Source organism: Thermobia domestica, chromosome 8, assembly GCF_964235325.1.
Source record: "Thermobia domestica chromosome 8, izTheDome1.hap1.1, whole genome shotgun sequence".
Lineage (NCBI taxonomy): Eukaryota > Metazoa > Arthropoda > Insecta > Zygentoma > Lepismatidae > Thermobia > Thermobia domestica.
The window spans coordinates 26985946-27000447 of NC_137461.1; the positions used below are offsets into that span (position 1 = coordinate 26985946).

At 36.4% G+C, this 14502-nt stretch overlaps 1 protein-coding gene across 1 annotated transcript in view; it reads right to left on the minus strand.

Moving 5' to 3' along the window:
* LOC145691597 (uncharacterized) overlaps nucleotides 1–14502 on the minus strand; it is a 64163-nt gene that overhangs the window by 8237 nt on the left and 41424 nt on the right. The window contains exon 4 of the mRNA XM_081767000.1: nucleotides 5444–5660. Within this exon, the coding sequence (XP_081623126.1) occupies nucleotides 5444–5660 (217 nt within the window). The remainder of the gene's footprint in view (nucleotides 1–5443; nucleotides 5661–14502) is intronic.

The following is a 14502-nucleotide window of genomic DNA, read 5'->3' on the forward strand; positions in this document are numbered from 1 at the left end:
TCGATTCCCTGGGTGATATCTTTTTCGTTCATAACTTCAGAAATGTACTTGCTGAAGAACGTCAAAATATATCATTTCCGAGTCATTGTATTGTTGTCATGGAAAAGGGTCAGTAACATAGTGAGTGAGAAAAAGAAGCTTCGCTTCCTTGCAACCCGTATATATTATTGCTTATTTTTCAGAATCAAGGTAATGAATAGGATTGTCATTATGGTGTGGGAACGATTGTTGGTAATTGCTTAAAAGAGAAAGTGGTGAAAGCAAAATTTTGGAAACACTTGGTTTACTCGGTCCAAAAGAAGAAGATATACCTGGAAATCCTCAATAGACAGAAGAAGATACCAGATAGACTATGTTATGATTCAAGCCAAGTATCGAAATATGTTGAAGAACGCGAAGACCCTTCCATTTTCTCTAAGCTTAACCTTGTGGTGGCCGAAGTAGCTAGAAGAAAACTAGACACATCAAAGTTGAATACTGAAAAGTTAAGAAACGAGAAAGTAAGAAATCTTTTAGTAGATACTTAGAAGAAAAGTACTTAAACGAGGAAAGGGAAGGTGTAGGTAGTAACAGACTGTGGGAGCATATTAAACATTGCATTCACCAGGCTGTAGAAGTAGTAGATTACCACAAATGGAAAACCATGGATTACAGAAGAAATGTTCCAGAAAATAGAGGACTGAGGGCATGGAAATATGTTAATGCAGAACAGGACAGCAAAGTGTACAAGATATTAAACAATGAGTTAAAAAGTTAAACAGGCAGAGCACGAAAACGTGAGCACGTGTAACAAGTAGAAAAAGCTGGAAAATAGGACATGTATACACGACTCAAAAAGTGCATTACCACCTGCAATTCTCTTTTTCCTGCAATTATAGGCAACTCTAAAAGCTCAATTTTGTTACATATATATCAGTGTGGCAAACTCAAACAGGGCCGCAACTAGGGGGGGGCAGAGGGGGCACGTGCCCCGGGCGCGTGGTTGGAGGGGGCGCCGGAAAGAAGATATATATGAATTGTTTTAAAAATCGCACCCTTTCCCTTGAGGAACTTATTCTAGAGGTTAAAAGAAATCAAAAGTTATATATATATATATATATATATATATATATATATATATATATATATATATATATATATATATATATATATATATATATAGAGAGAGAGAGAGAGAGAGAGAGTGTCATCTAAATAGGTAGGTGTAATGTCTTACATTAAAAACCTAATATTGCATGCATTTGTTCCCTTTGGCGACCACAGAGAATCCGCCCCCTTTCCTTTTCCTACCACAAGGAGCTGTTTGTTTGTATAATTCCATTGAGAACAGCTCTGAAGTTTAAAACGCTGTTATCAATAGGGGCGGGGGCGAAAAGTTCCCGATTTTTGTTGCTTGCTGGTGGTTGAAGAGTGTAGCTCAGACGCGCCCCCTGTAATGTTACGCAATTGCTGTAATGTTTTTAAACTAGAGGGCAGTTTTGTGGCGGAAAAGATAATTTACACTCCTCGGTGTATTTAATTGTTTCTTGTACGCCTACCAAGAGATTTTGCGAGTGAAGGCTGTATGAAGCTTTATCTATTAGTTTTGCTTGAGAGCTCTTCGAGGCATTTTGAATTGTTATCTATCAGTCCAACTTATGCTTTATTATGCTTTATTGTTAATTTCAATCATTTTTTTACATTAATCGTTTATAATTTATAATATTTACTATACATTAAATAATCTAAATATCTTGATCTATTTATTAATATTTTATGAAGCAATTTCTTTCATATTTAATGAACTTTCTAGTTAATGCACTCTAAAGAGAGATGCTTTGCTCGAATCAGTTTTTTCTATCACTTGTGTGCACCTTAGAGGTGCATATATACAGAAAGAGAAAGTATACAGAAAGGTGCCCAAAAGGTAGAGAAAGTGCTCAAGTTCGAGAGGTACACATAACAATATAGTGTGGAGTTCTTGTGTGCTTCATTGTTGATGTTCCCGGCGGGAGCTCATGTGGTTCGGATTCCATGTTAATCAGTAGGTCCACGTCTCATATAGCCTCGCTGCTGAAAGGGACACTAAACTAAAATCAACTCAACTCATTGTTGATGGAAAGTTTTCTTCTTTTCTCCACATCAAAGGATTACATCGAAAAATTTACAGAAATAAAAATAAGCTTTTCATTGTTGCATTGTTATGTTCTCAATGATTTTGGATCGTAAATATTGGTTTTAAAAACATTTCTTATCAGAATTGGCATTTTGCAAACTCATTGACCATCTGATCAACACTCAAACTATAATGAAAAAACTTTGACGCTTTGGAACACCCGTGACATCAATAGTCTCGCGGGCTACAGATGTAGCTCATGAAACTTTCAAGCAGAATAACAATGAGATCCTTTCGATTTTACGTTTGACCACACCCTAAACACGCAGAATGATAGTTGATAGAAAGGTACACAGAACCCTTTGAGTTATCATCTCGAATTACTTTGCGGCAAGGAAAATAAAAACGCTGGGATACAATGGTAGCCCGCGCGCGTATTGGAGGGTTAAAGTACTTAAAAATCGATATAACTGGTTTCATTAAGAATGTTATTTACAGTTGCAATCCGTAAGTCATACTTTTCGACTAAACCTTGGAGGGGGGGGGGGGCGAATTGTGTGTTTGCCCCGGGTGACAGAAACCCTAGTTGCGGGCCTGAACTCAAATAAGAGAACAAAATAAATTGTTAAGAATGATTGAGAGGGAAATGGATGATATAAAAACTTACAAACTGATCTTACTTGCAGTTGAAACAAGATGAATGTTAAGAAATTAATATTAAGAAATAGATATGACAGGAAAGCAGTTTCTTTCCTTTAAAAAAAATGCATAAAAAAGAAATAAGTAACATAAGGTAAAGGTTTAATATAAACGCCTAGCGGTACAACAACATACATCCACAGGAAACGGAAAGAGAGACAAACATAGAATAAGGGAAACCATTAGACTTGCGGGCCTGACATGCAAGATAAACAGATGGGATCCTACTTGTAAACCCAATCGTTATAATAATAATAATAATAATAATAATAATAATAATAATAATAATAATAATAATAATAATAATATTGTTGTTGTTATTATTATTATTACTGAAAACTCTTCCTTTCCAAATCTCTGATTCTGCCTAAGAGTATGAGTTGTTGAGTTGATTTTAGTTTAGCGTCCCTTTCAGCAGCGAGGCTATGTGAGACGTGGACCTACTGATTAACGTGGAATCCGAACCACGTGAGCTCCCGCCGGGAATCGAACCCGGGTCTCCCACGCCAAAGGCGCTTACGCTAACCGCTTAGCCACGGAGGAGCTCTGCCTAAGAGTATGTCTGCATATAGCAGTTATGTGTGCATTTTTTGTCAATAAGCGGTGTCAAAAGCCAAATGGGATGAAAATCTCCGAGAGAGAGGAACAAAAAAAACTTTCTTATGATAAATTCTAGGTCAAAGTTCGAAGCACTTTTTTTTTCGACAAGTACTTTTTTCTGGTGAAGAAAAAAGTTTTGGCACCTAACAAATTACAGTATATAATATTGCAAATTTGTAAGTGAATCTATTTACATTGCTATTTGTGGTAATAAAGAAATTCTCATTGGGAGATACGAGATTGTATTCTCGTATTATTGTAAAAATTTAGTATGTTTCGTCGTCGATCGCAAGTCTTAGTGGCCCCATATTCTTTCCCCCAAAATCGATAACGAAAATTAAGGATATAGATATATCGATGTTCATATATTTGCGATATCGAATGTAGATATGTGTCAGTGTCGATATCGACGATATCAATATATAGTCATATCGCACACACCTAGATCCGAGAAATGATGCTTCAAATATACTGAAATCAATAATCAAAATCTAAATATGTTCTTGCATTCCGTATCCAAGGTTGAGGAGGAAGGGGTGAGGAGGAGGGAAAAATGGATGTTGGTACCTGGTACAGTACTCAGTCTTGTATATTTCGCAGTTCATACGTGGATAAAACAAATCGAAGAATTATAGGATGGAAACGAATTTTGTGTCAAATTAATATCAATAAAATGTCTTGAAATAACCCAAAAGGAGATATTTTCTAGTCATTTCTGAACGTTTGTCTGTTCGGAATATCCACTCTCGATTCCACCTATTGCGGATATAACGTTGTATTCGCAATGATAGAATGAACACGCTAGAGCTGAAACGGGTCGTCGCAGTGACACGGGGATTCGATTGAGACTCAGTAACCCACAGGAGAAAAGAAACTTTACGTATTTCCTTTACATGGACTGTGTATTTGCATGTGAGAAAGAGAGAGAAGAGAAAGATACAAGACATGATAAGGAGACCTTAAGAAAGATGGATAGAGAGAGAGAGACGAATATAAATATAAAAACTACTTATCATTACTCTGTATGATGAAGAACGCACACACTATTTATTCGGATTCTCGTCTTGTAACTTCTTCAACCAACTTTGATAGCGAATGTTTTATGAAAAAATAGTACCTGATGGGGACTCGAACCAGGAATTTCCGTTTGCAAGTCAAGAACGGTACCAATACACCAACGGTTACTCTACATATTTAATAAAAGGTATAGTGTTTGTTTCTAATAACAATAACATGAAAAGTTGATACTATAGACCAATTAAGTGTCCTAGTAGCCCCTATAGTTATTATTTGCCCTTTCTCAAGCAACGTCTGTAAACCTTCTCTATCATGATACAGGTGTTTGCTTCCACATTCTTACGGATTGATTGTTCAGTATCAGAAGTCACTCGTATACAAGTATAATTTTACATTTTTCTTAATTATTTTTCTTCGTGGAAAGGCACGCGACTTTGCGAATAGATTACAGAACCGCTCCTGATAAACTAGTGACTAATGTATGATTAACTGAATTTAGCGTTCGACAGACAGAATACGACCTAGGCACTGTTACTAATGGTTGTGTAACAATAGAGACAGCAGCTCTGGCAACAAACTTAGTACACTTAATAACTCATAATTCTGTAATTGTAATACACACAATGTGATACTGTGATATCCAATGTATGATTTCCAAATGACAAAAATAACAGTTGGACTATTTGATAGAAAATCCAACATTCAGCTACCGGCAGTAGCGCGGTCAGAGATCTTGACTGATTATGAAGAGTGGAAAAGAATAGTACAATGATTGGTGAATAATCTTTCCCCCCATTTTGTTTACAGCATGTGCATTTACGTACGTGTTAGACGCTAGCTTTTCGTAACTGCACAATTGTGACCAGAAAATGGCTGTATAGAGAAACGAATTTTACAGCTGATTTGACCGATTATTAGTAGTGAAAGCATAGATAATGATACGGAACGCCCTGTATTGCCTAGTAGAAGTTAAATTCCTAATTCCATTTAGGAAAAAGAATTAGAAAGATGCAATTTCCTAATAATACTAACCTTTTTTAGCTTTATGCTTTTTCTCTCTGCTGTTACCACTTTTATTTTCATCTTTCGTGTCTTCATCCTCTTGCCCTTCATCATCCTCTTCCTGTTGTTGTCCTTCATTGTCCTCTCCTTCTCCATCTTCATCTTCCTGTTCTTCCCCATCTTCACCCGCTTGTCGCTTCATTAAACCATGCGACTGAAGTTTGTTGTCATGAACGTTGTGGTTAACCTATATATATATAGAATAGACAGATAAAAGCACATATTGAGTTTGTATCTATATTTATATCTACTTAAAGTACTAACCCTAAATAAGTGTTCTGTTAAAGAGAAGAGAGGAAAATTGACCATAACTGACAAAAAAATATTAAAAATTTAAATACACCATTAAGGATTAACAAAAAAGATTGCTTTGATATATCAACTTTTAACACATTCACCGGTAATAAATTCTTAATAAGATCAGTTTATAGGTAATCTTCGCCGGTTTCATTCGGGATTCTTCAGGAGCTTATTTTGGTGCTAGCCAATTACAGAATTTTTACCGATGAAAAGTTATTTTTTTAAAATGATTTCCAGAAAGAGGAGGTTCTCAGTTTGTCCTATATATGTATATGTTTGTATGTTTGTATGTGTATTTAGACGTATGTACAGAGGTTGTTCAGTAGGGTGGGCCGAAAATTTTTTTCAGATATTCAGGATTGAGTAGTTGTCAAAAGTTGTGTATTGGTACGAAATGAAGCCATGTCAAATATGTTGATTTTAAAACAATATTTAACCGGGCCCCCGTGGCCCTAAAGTTCCTAATTTTTTGTTGAAATAAAATGATTTTAGGTAATAAGAAGATTTTTCCAGACAATACTATTAATACATAAAACATGAAATACATGGTTTTAATATACGCAAGTAGCTATTGAGACCTTAACTACCTTTCATAACTACCATATTAACCACGAAAAACCTTCGTGTTGAGCCCAGCTCAGAACTCTCAAACTTTAAGAGAATATCACCTTTTCGCATCTGGATGCAAAATGCACAACACTGGCTTTCCGGAGGCGGCGCTTACATTGCTGAATTCAAATAAACTAGAAACGATATGGCTGCGAGCCTCTCTTCCTGTATTGTCTTGCCTTCGAATTAAGGATATGATTTTGAATTACAAGTCAAAATGCAAAACGATCATTAACCCCATTAAGAAATAAGATACCTCCATTAAGAGCCAAATTAAAGAAATTTAAGAACGGTGCTCAGAAGTTATTTGATATTTTCTCTTGCAAATGCTGCGATAGAGTAACCTGTAAGTGTGATAAATCAAATTAAATACCGCCGTGGGAGCTTATATTAGATCAGAGAAATCAGAGACAAATGACTAGTTGCAATGTAGATAAAGCAGAAACCCATAGGCTCAAAAGAAAGTATGACACACAGATCGATTATGATGCTGCGGTACCAAATACAAGAGGGTTACAATCGTTTGCCTCAATCACGCACTTGGAACATACATTAAGTGCTTCCACCCCGAATTCAGACGATGAAGAGTTCGCATGGAGCTATCGTTTAGAGAATAAAATCTAAAGTAAACCTAAATATACAATAGTGAACCCTAAACAAATGAGTACCGTCAAAGATTTAACAGGTGTCTCGAATAAGTCGGCTGCTAAAATTGTATCCGCTGTTTTAGAAGATATTAATTTACTGAACAAAATTAACCAAGACAAGGTAGTAGATAAAACCAGAGTCCATAGGAAACTAGCAAAAAAAAAAAAAGAAAAAAAAGAAAGAAAAAAGAAAGAGAAAAAAGAAACCGTCTAGAGTGTAAAGCTACTAATTTAAAGGGTCTATTTTGATGGCCGAAAATACCAAACTATAGTTCTAATTGACAATTGCAGTAGGCAAAGCACTGAAGAATATGCGGATTATATCGATTTGACCGATTGGTCAGAAGTAATAGGAACGAAACCTCCAATTTTGGCTAACGTATCAACAGAAGAATTAACCGAAATGATTATGGAAAAGAGGAGGTTTCACAGTTTGTCACGTTTCCCTTCTATACACAGACTTTGGAAAGGTGTGTAAAGGTAGTAACAGAATCTTCTTCAGAAGTATGCGGTAGTGTTGCACGAGACGGTTATATTCGTGCAAAACTGGAAGCCCGAAAGTATCTACCAAACTTCGAACATAAATCTCAATATTTTGTTCCAAGATTCAATTAAGGAGCTTTAAGTAAGAGGAAGGTGGGTGGGAGGAACTCGCTATGTAGCCATCTCCACGTGGTGAGTTCTGGGTTGGTTTGGTGTTTGTTGGTCAATTTTTCAATCTTACCTTATGTATTTGTGTCCGTACTATTATATCCACTAAACACCAATCAGACGAAGAGTTGCACATCAGATCAAAACATTTAAAATCCTGGGGTCAAGTTAAAGTATTAGGAATCTTAACCAATTTTCTATACATGCTTAAAATAATGGTATATATTTTTTTAAAAATTAACACTTTTCGGACCCGCAGGTCCTGGTGAAATATTTTTATCTGCTTCTGTTTTGGGGAAGGAACATAGCATTATACAACTTTTGCACGGTACTCAAACTTAATTTTCTGAAAACAAATATTTCAATAATATTTTTACTACTCTCAAAAATATTTTTTCAGCATTAATGTTCCTTCGGGCTCCCGGAGCCCGGTTAAATATATTTTTATCCGGCTCTGTTTTGGCGAGGAAACATGACATTATAAATTTTGCACGGTACTCAAACTTAACTTTCTAAAAAATATATTTCAATAATATTTTCACTATTTGCAACTATCTTTCTTTTAAATAAACGTTCTTTAGGGCCCCCGGGGCTCGGTTAAATAACTTTTTTCCCGGCTCTGCTTCTGTGAAGAAACATAACATTATACAACTTTTGCAAGGTACTGAAACTTAACTTTCTAAAAATATATTTTAATAATATTTTCATTGGTCGCTACTTTTTTTTTTCAAAATTACTGTTCGTTCGGGCCCCTGGGGTCCGGTTAAATATTTTTTTATCCGGCTCTATTTTGGTGAAGAAACATAACATAATATTATACAACTTTTGCACGGTACTCAAACTTAACTTTCTAAAAATATATTTTAATAATATTTTCATTGGTCGCTACTTTTTTTTCAAAATTACTGTTCGTTCGGACCCCTAGGGCCCGGTTAAATATATTTTTATCCGGCTCTATTTTGGTGAAGAAACATAACATAATATTATACAACTTTTACATGGTACTCAAACTTAATTTTCAAAAAAAAAAAAAAATATTTCAATATTTTACTGCCCGAAACTATTTTTCTTTAAATTAATGTTCTTTGGGGCCCCTGGGGCCCGGTTAAATATCTTTTTTATCCGGCTCTTGTTTGGTGAAGAAACATAACATAACATTATACAACTTGTGCATGGTACTCAAACTTAACTTTCTAAAAATATATTTTAATAATATTTTCATTGGTCGCTACTTCTTTTTTTCAAAATTAGCGTTCTTTCGGGCCCCCGGGGCCCGGTTAAATATCTTTTAATCCGGCTCTATTTTGGTGAGGAAACATAATGTAACACTTTACAACTTTTGCACGGTACTCAATCTTAATTTTCTAAAAAAAAAAATTTTCGGCCGTTTTCGGCCCACCCTATTGTTCAGTCTACATTTGGTCAAATTCGACTTACCTAAGAATTTAGGAGAATCCATGGCGTCAGGTCCGTAAGTGCTCGATGTGTTTTCCTTGGTTCCTAACAATAGCCCGACAGCGTAATTTCCACTGTAATAGGCTTCTCTGTAGAACTGGGAGGGGAATCTTGTCCAATTCCCTTTGCACAGCTTTACAAAGTCCTTCCACATTTGTCACACGCCGTTTTCCCAAAGTCCGCTTCAGCAATCCAAATTCACGGTAGTCCATAGGGCTTGCATCTGAAGATTTATCAGGTACCTCGTTGAAAGGTATCATCTGCATACTACTTGCCTCCTTCATTTCCCTATAGAATGCGAGGGACGATCGTGAGGTATGTGATGAGGCCTTGTCCATGTGAATGCGCACCAGATTTGCATCATTTCCGTACATTGTTGGAATACCTCATGCTCGTAGATCGGCCGCATGATCATCTCCTGAAAATACTGCGAATTTATTTTGCAGTTCTTCGCCACCCTACGAATCTTCAGTTTACCTCGGTAACAGTAGCCAGTAACGACCATGGACCCTTTTGGGAAGGATTCTTTACAGACACGGATCCACCTTCTGAAATTCTTGGCGCCTTTCTCTCGGTACATGATGGCTCTTGGTTTGCCGCAATCGGAAAAGTAAATTCATCCTTCATTGAGCGTTACGACGTACATCCACCTTTGTTTTGCCAGATGCCGTTCGTACAGCTTCCGGGCGTTACACTTTCGTTCCTTTTGGTGGGCATCCGTGAGAAGATGGCCGCGAGCTTTCATGACTTTTTCCAGCTTGAGTTGATGGTGTAACGTCCGGCTCACAGTCCTCAAAGATACGTCAAGACGATTAGCCATACACCTTTGTGTTGGTGGATTTTCTTGCATTGCCATTTTGCGAAGTTTCCTCTGCATGGTGGAGGTGTCTTTGGTGCATTCCCGCTTCCTAGGCAACTTTGTTGGTGATCCAAATGGCGGAGCTTCGTTGCCCTTGTACTTTTAAATAACATTTTTTTATTCCACTTAAACTGATGTTGCAACCATTCTTCTTGCGCTGTTTTCTAATGACAGAAACACTAATGTGGGCGTCATAAAGATCCGCAACATTGCCTTCCAAAACCGGCTTAGTTTGGGCGGCATTTTGGTCACAGAGCGGAAACATACACACTTGGAAACAAATTTAACACAACACTCACCACGATGGTCCTGTTTTGTGCGTTATTGTCGTCCGCGCAGAAAAACTTCTCCATTCCCAGGAAGCCACTGCACTGCAGGATGCCACGAGCCAGATCGGGTGAGTCCATTCTGCCCGGGAGGGGCAAGGAACGAAATCGGCCAAACGCAAGCTGAACAACCTTTGTATGTGTGTTTGTATTTTTGTGTGTAAGTATCTATGCATGTTCGTATGTATGGTTGTACGCATGCATGTATCTAGGTATGTTTATATTGTAAAATTATGTACGGTAGAGCAATTATCGTACTCGGGAGATTGGATTTTCCCATTAGCTTTTATTATAAAAGATACTCTTGAATACAGAAATATGTTGCAATAAGTAGTTTCCTCTAATATTTTAGGCAAGAAAGTTTAAGGAACCCAATGACCAAGCGTCGTAGGGCTTTGTAGGTGAGGTTACTCTCTTTGACCAAGCGTCGTGAGAGGGGAAGAGTTTGTTTGATTAGGTGTCTCTCGGTGACTGAGCGTCGTGAGAGAGAAAGGGAACACAATGACCAAGCGTTGTAGGGCTTTTAGGAAGGGTATCTCTCAATTGACCAAGCGTCGTTAGAGGGTAAGATGTTCCCAATGGCCAGGCGCCTTAGGACTTTCGTGGTTTGATCAACCTGGATAGATTGATGCTTCTTGAGGCGTGCTGCTGACTTTTATCCTAAAATGTCAGCTACCTTCGGTGATCTCCGTCTTGCCGACTGCTGGCGATTGTGGGCGACTCCTCTTCGGTACTGTCGTCTGCGTTGTATTTGTTTACAGCCAACACGTGTAGTACACACATGATTACAGCATGATGTGAAGACATGCAAAACCATACACTCCCGTGGCTTAGAAAAAATATGCCACAGGATTATTTTTTTACCATTATTGGGAATCTGCATATTGGTCGCAATATACACTGGAAATGTACTGAAACACTTAAACACAAAATCATGTTTAAAAGAACTGGTCACTTACAGAACACTGTATATAACACTATCACACCAATAAACTGGAAGTTGAAGCACTAACAGTTTGTTCTCTAGCCTAAGCAGGGTCCGTAGAGAGTACTTAATCAATCTCAAATGAGAAGCTGTCGAGGCTTTGGTGGTTATAATTAGTATTTATATACTAGGTCACTGATAGTAATGGCCGTACTACATTGTGACCATGTCAGCACTGTCTCATCGTATGCATGTTTGTATGTATGTACGTTTGAATGTATGTATGTTTCAATGTATGTATGTATCTATGTATGTTTGTGTGTGTGTGTGTGTGTGTATGTGTCTATGTATGTATATATGTATCTATGATTATTTGTATGTTTGTATGTATGTATGTATTAATTTATGTTTGTATGTATGTACGTATCTGATTATTTGTATGTTTGTACGTATGTATGTATCTGCTTATGTTTCTATGTATGTGTGTATGTTTGTATGTATGTATGTATCTATGTATGTGTGTATGTATGTATGTATATATGTACGCGATTATCTCGAGAACCGTCTGCCATACTTCCATGCGGTTTTCACTAATCAAATAAACTATTCTCAAGCAAGGTTTGTATACACAAAAATAATTGAAAACGTAATAATTAGGGCTAATTGATTTTTAAAAAATCTAATATTACCTAGAAAGCCTGAGGAAAGCATATCCTAAAATATACTGCAACCAGAAATTCAGCAAAGCAAGGTGGGCTGCGTGCAGTCAAGGAACAAGAAACTTTCCTCCCTGTCAGTTTTATAAGAATGATTTAACACTAGTGCTGCGTTTTTAGGTTATTGACGATGTCATGACGGTTTACGTTACAGTCGTGCTCAATGTTTATAAAAATATCATGCTTTTTTCTGTGAGTGGTCTCCCACTTTGAAGAGCATTTTGGACATAGACATTTCTAGAATGAGTGTTTGCTGTACTGATTTTTGTGTCTATGTTTCTTGTTTGAAGTGTCCACATCTTACGAACAACGAGCCCATAGGGAGTCACGATGGCCCATTAGTAGAGCATTACATCTAATTTCAAAACTTGGGAATTTGTCCCTTGACATGATGATTCGTGATGGGCGACATTGGAAAAGAGAGACAAAGAAAGGAGATTCAAATGTAGGGACAAAGAGAGCGAAACATTTACATTCGTAACATTAAAACGGAGAAATAAATAATCGGACTGTATCCATATTCTAAGGATTTCTCTTAGCTAGCCGACGGCTAGCACCCTGTTAGAGGGTTACGCCCTCTTTTAGGGAAGGGAATTTTTAGAAAATGGGATACTGGAAACAGGAAAGATAGTCTAAGGGAAGGGGAAAATTTTGATTTTATGAAGCATAAGAATAAACGTTTCTGAGTCGAACCTGCGAGCATCACACTCGAATGATGGTGGAGAATTTTTTTGAAGCATCAAATGATTGAACAGGAAAAATCTTAACATTTGGAGAGTAAAGAATTAAAAGATGCACAAATTTCGGAAAAGGAGTTCGAACGAAGAACCTCTGTATTATGAAGCCAAAATGTTAACCACTTGCGACCGGAGAACACTACTTGACTAACCACGTCCTTGCATATCTAAAAAAAATGCCTTGAGGCATGAAAATTGGTAATGTATTCTTATTTCTATTAGAGATAGTTATTTATTATAAATATTCTAACATTCGTTGCAATGTGTAGAAAAAACAACGTTTAAGATTGACGAGAAAGTTTAACGTCTGAAATACTGCAAGGCCTTAGAAGTAAACTTTTTCACCAAACGATTGGAGATCTAGATATGACGCATATACTCCTAACCCGAGATTAATAAAAATACGAAGTCTGGTCGAAGGGTATAGTAGTTAGAAGGATCTAAATCTAACATGTAAGAAGTATATTACGTCAGAGTAGCAATGAGTTGACGAAGGGTGCCTTAAAACAATTTGCACTTTTATCGAAATATAATTGTAAAAATGTAGCATAGTTTTGCGAAAAATTTACTCCTCTTCACAGCAGAATATCTTGGATCCTAAACATTTCAATAATTTTTGAATATCCACTAACGTCAGCTATCAGTTGTTAAATAACGTTAATTCGAAGCTACTGAAACTGATTTGGCATACTAACACTATCTCATGTGCAACAGACTAGCTACGTTTCAGACTACTTAATATTTTGTTCGGTTTTCACTGATATAATTAGTTATTCTCAAGAAAGGCTGTTGCCTGTAATAATAATAATAATAATAATAATAATAATAATAATAATAATAATAATAATAATAATAATAATAATAATAATAATAATAATAATAATAATAATAATAATAATAGAAAAGTATTTCAATAATTTGATAATCAATTATTCCACATTTCTTCACGTATGTTTGGTAGAAAGAATTTCCTTTTATAAAGATATAATCTTTTACCTTTAGTTTAGGTATCTAACTAAACAACTACTGGATAACGGAAAAATGAAGAAAAAAAACAATCGACTTCAAAAACTCACAAAAGAGCAAAAGAATATTTTGCAAAAAAAAATATGAACCGCGTAAAAAAAGACAATAAGCACTAAAATTCAGATAGTTTCTTACCTTACTTTAGAATGAATTCTAGGTCTAGCACCAGCCGATAACATGTTCCTGCAAATTCAGCTAACAAGCACAACATGCTATTGAAACAAGTTAGATAAGTTTAGAGTGCAATTTTTACAGTCTATTTCTCAATAGATTTTATTAATCGGTACATAGTCGAAGTTATGAACACGAAATCCTGGGGAACGTCTTAAGTAGAAGACTCATGGCTTGTAAAACGACTGAGTTAATCGAGGAATACCAACATTTTAAAACTCATTTCCGGATAGCTCTTTCGTTCTCTTAATACAATAGAAACCTCTTTAAGTAAGATTCTTAAACGAAGCAACTAACAGGCAGGCCATGACATTTAAAACTACTGAACAAACCAGAAAGTGAAATTTCTCAAACTGAAGTCAATTTTGTTGAAAATTACTCATGGCTATCTTCTTTTGCTTTCGAGAAACTATAGAACTGCGATCAGGAAAAATTTTTTAACGACGTCGCTAACATAGCATGGAAAACGGTCAAATAAATCGAAAGCACAAATTCTGAACCCGAAATCAATTTTTTGACAGATCTTTTTGCTCCCAAAGACTAGTTGCAGATCCGTGGACAATGTAGATGAGTCATGGCATTGTACAGTCCCCACCAAAAAACCTGC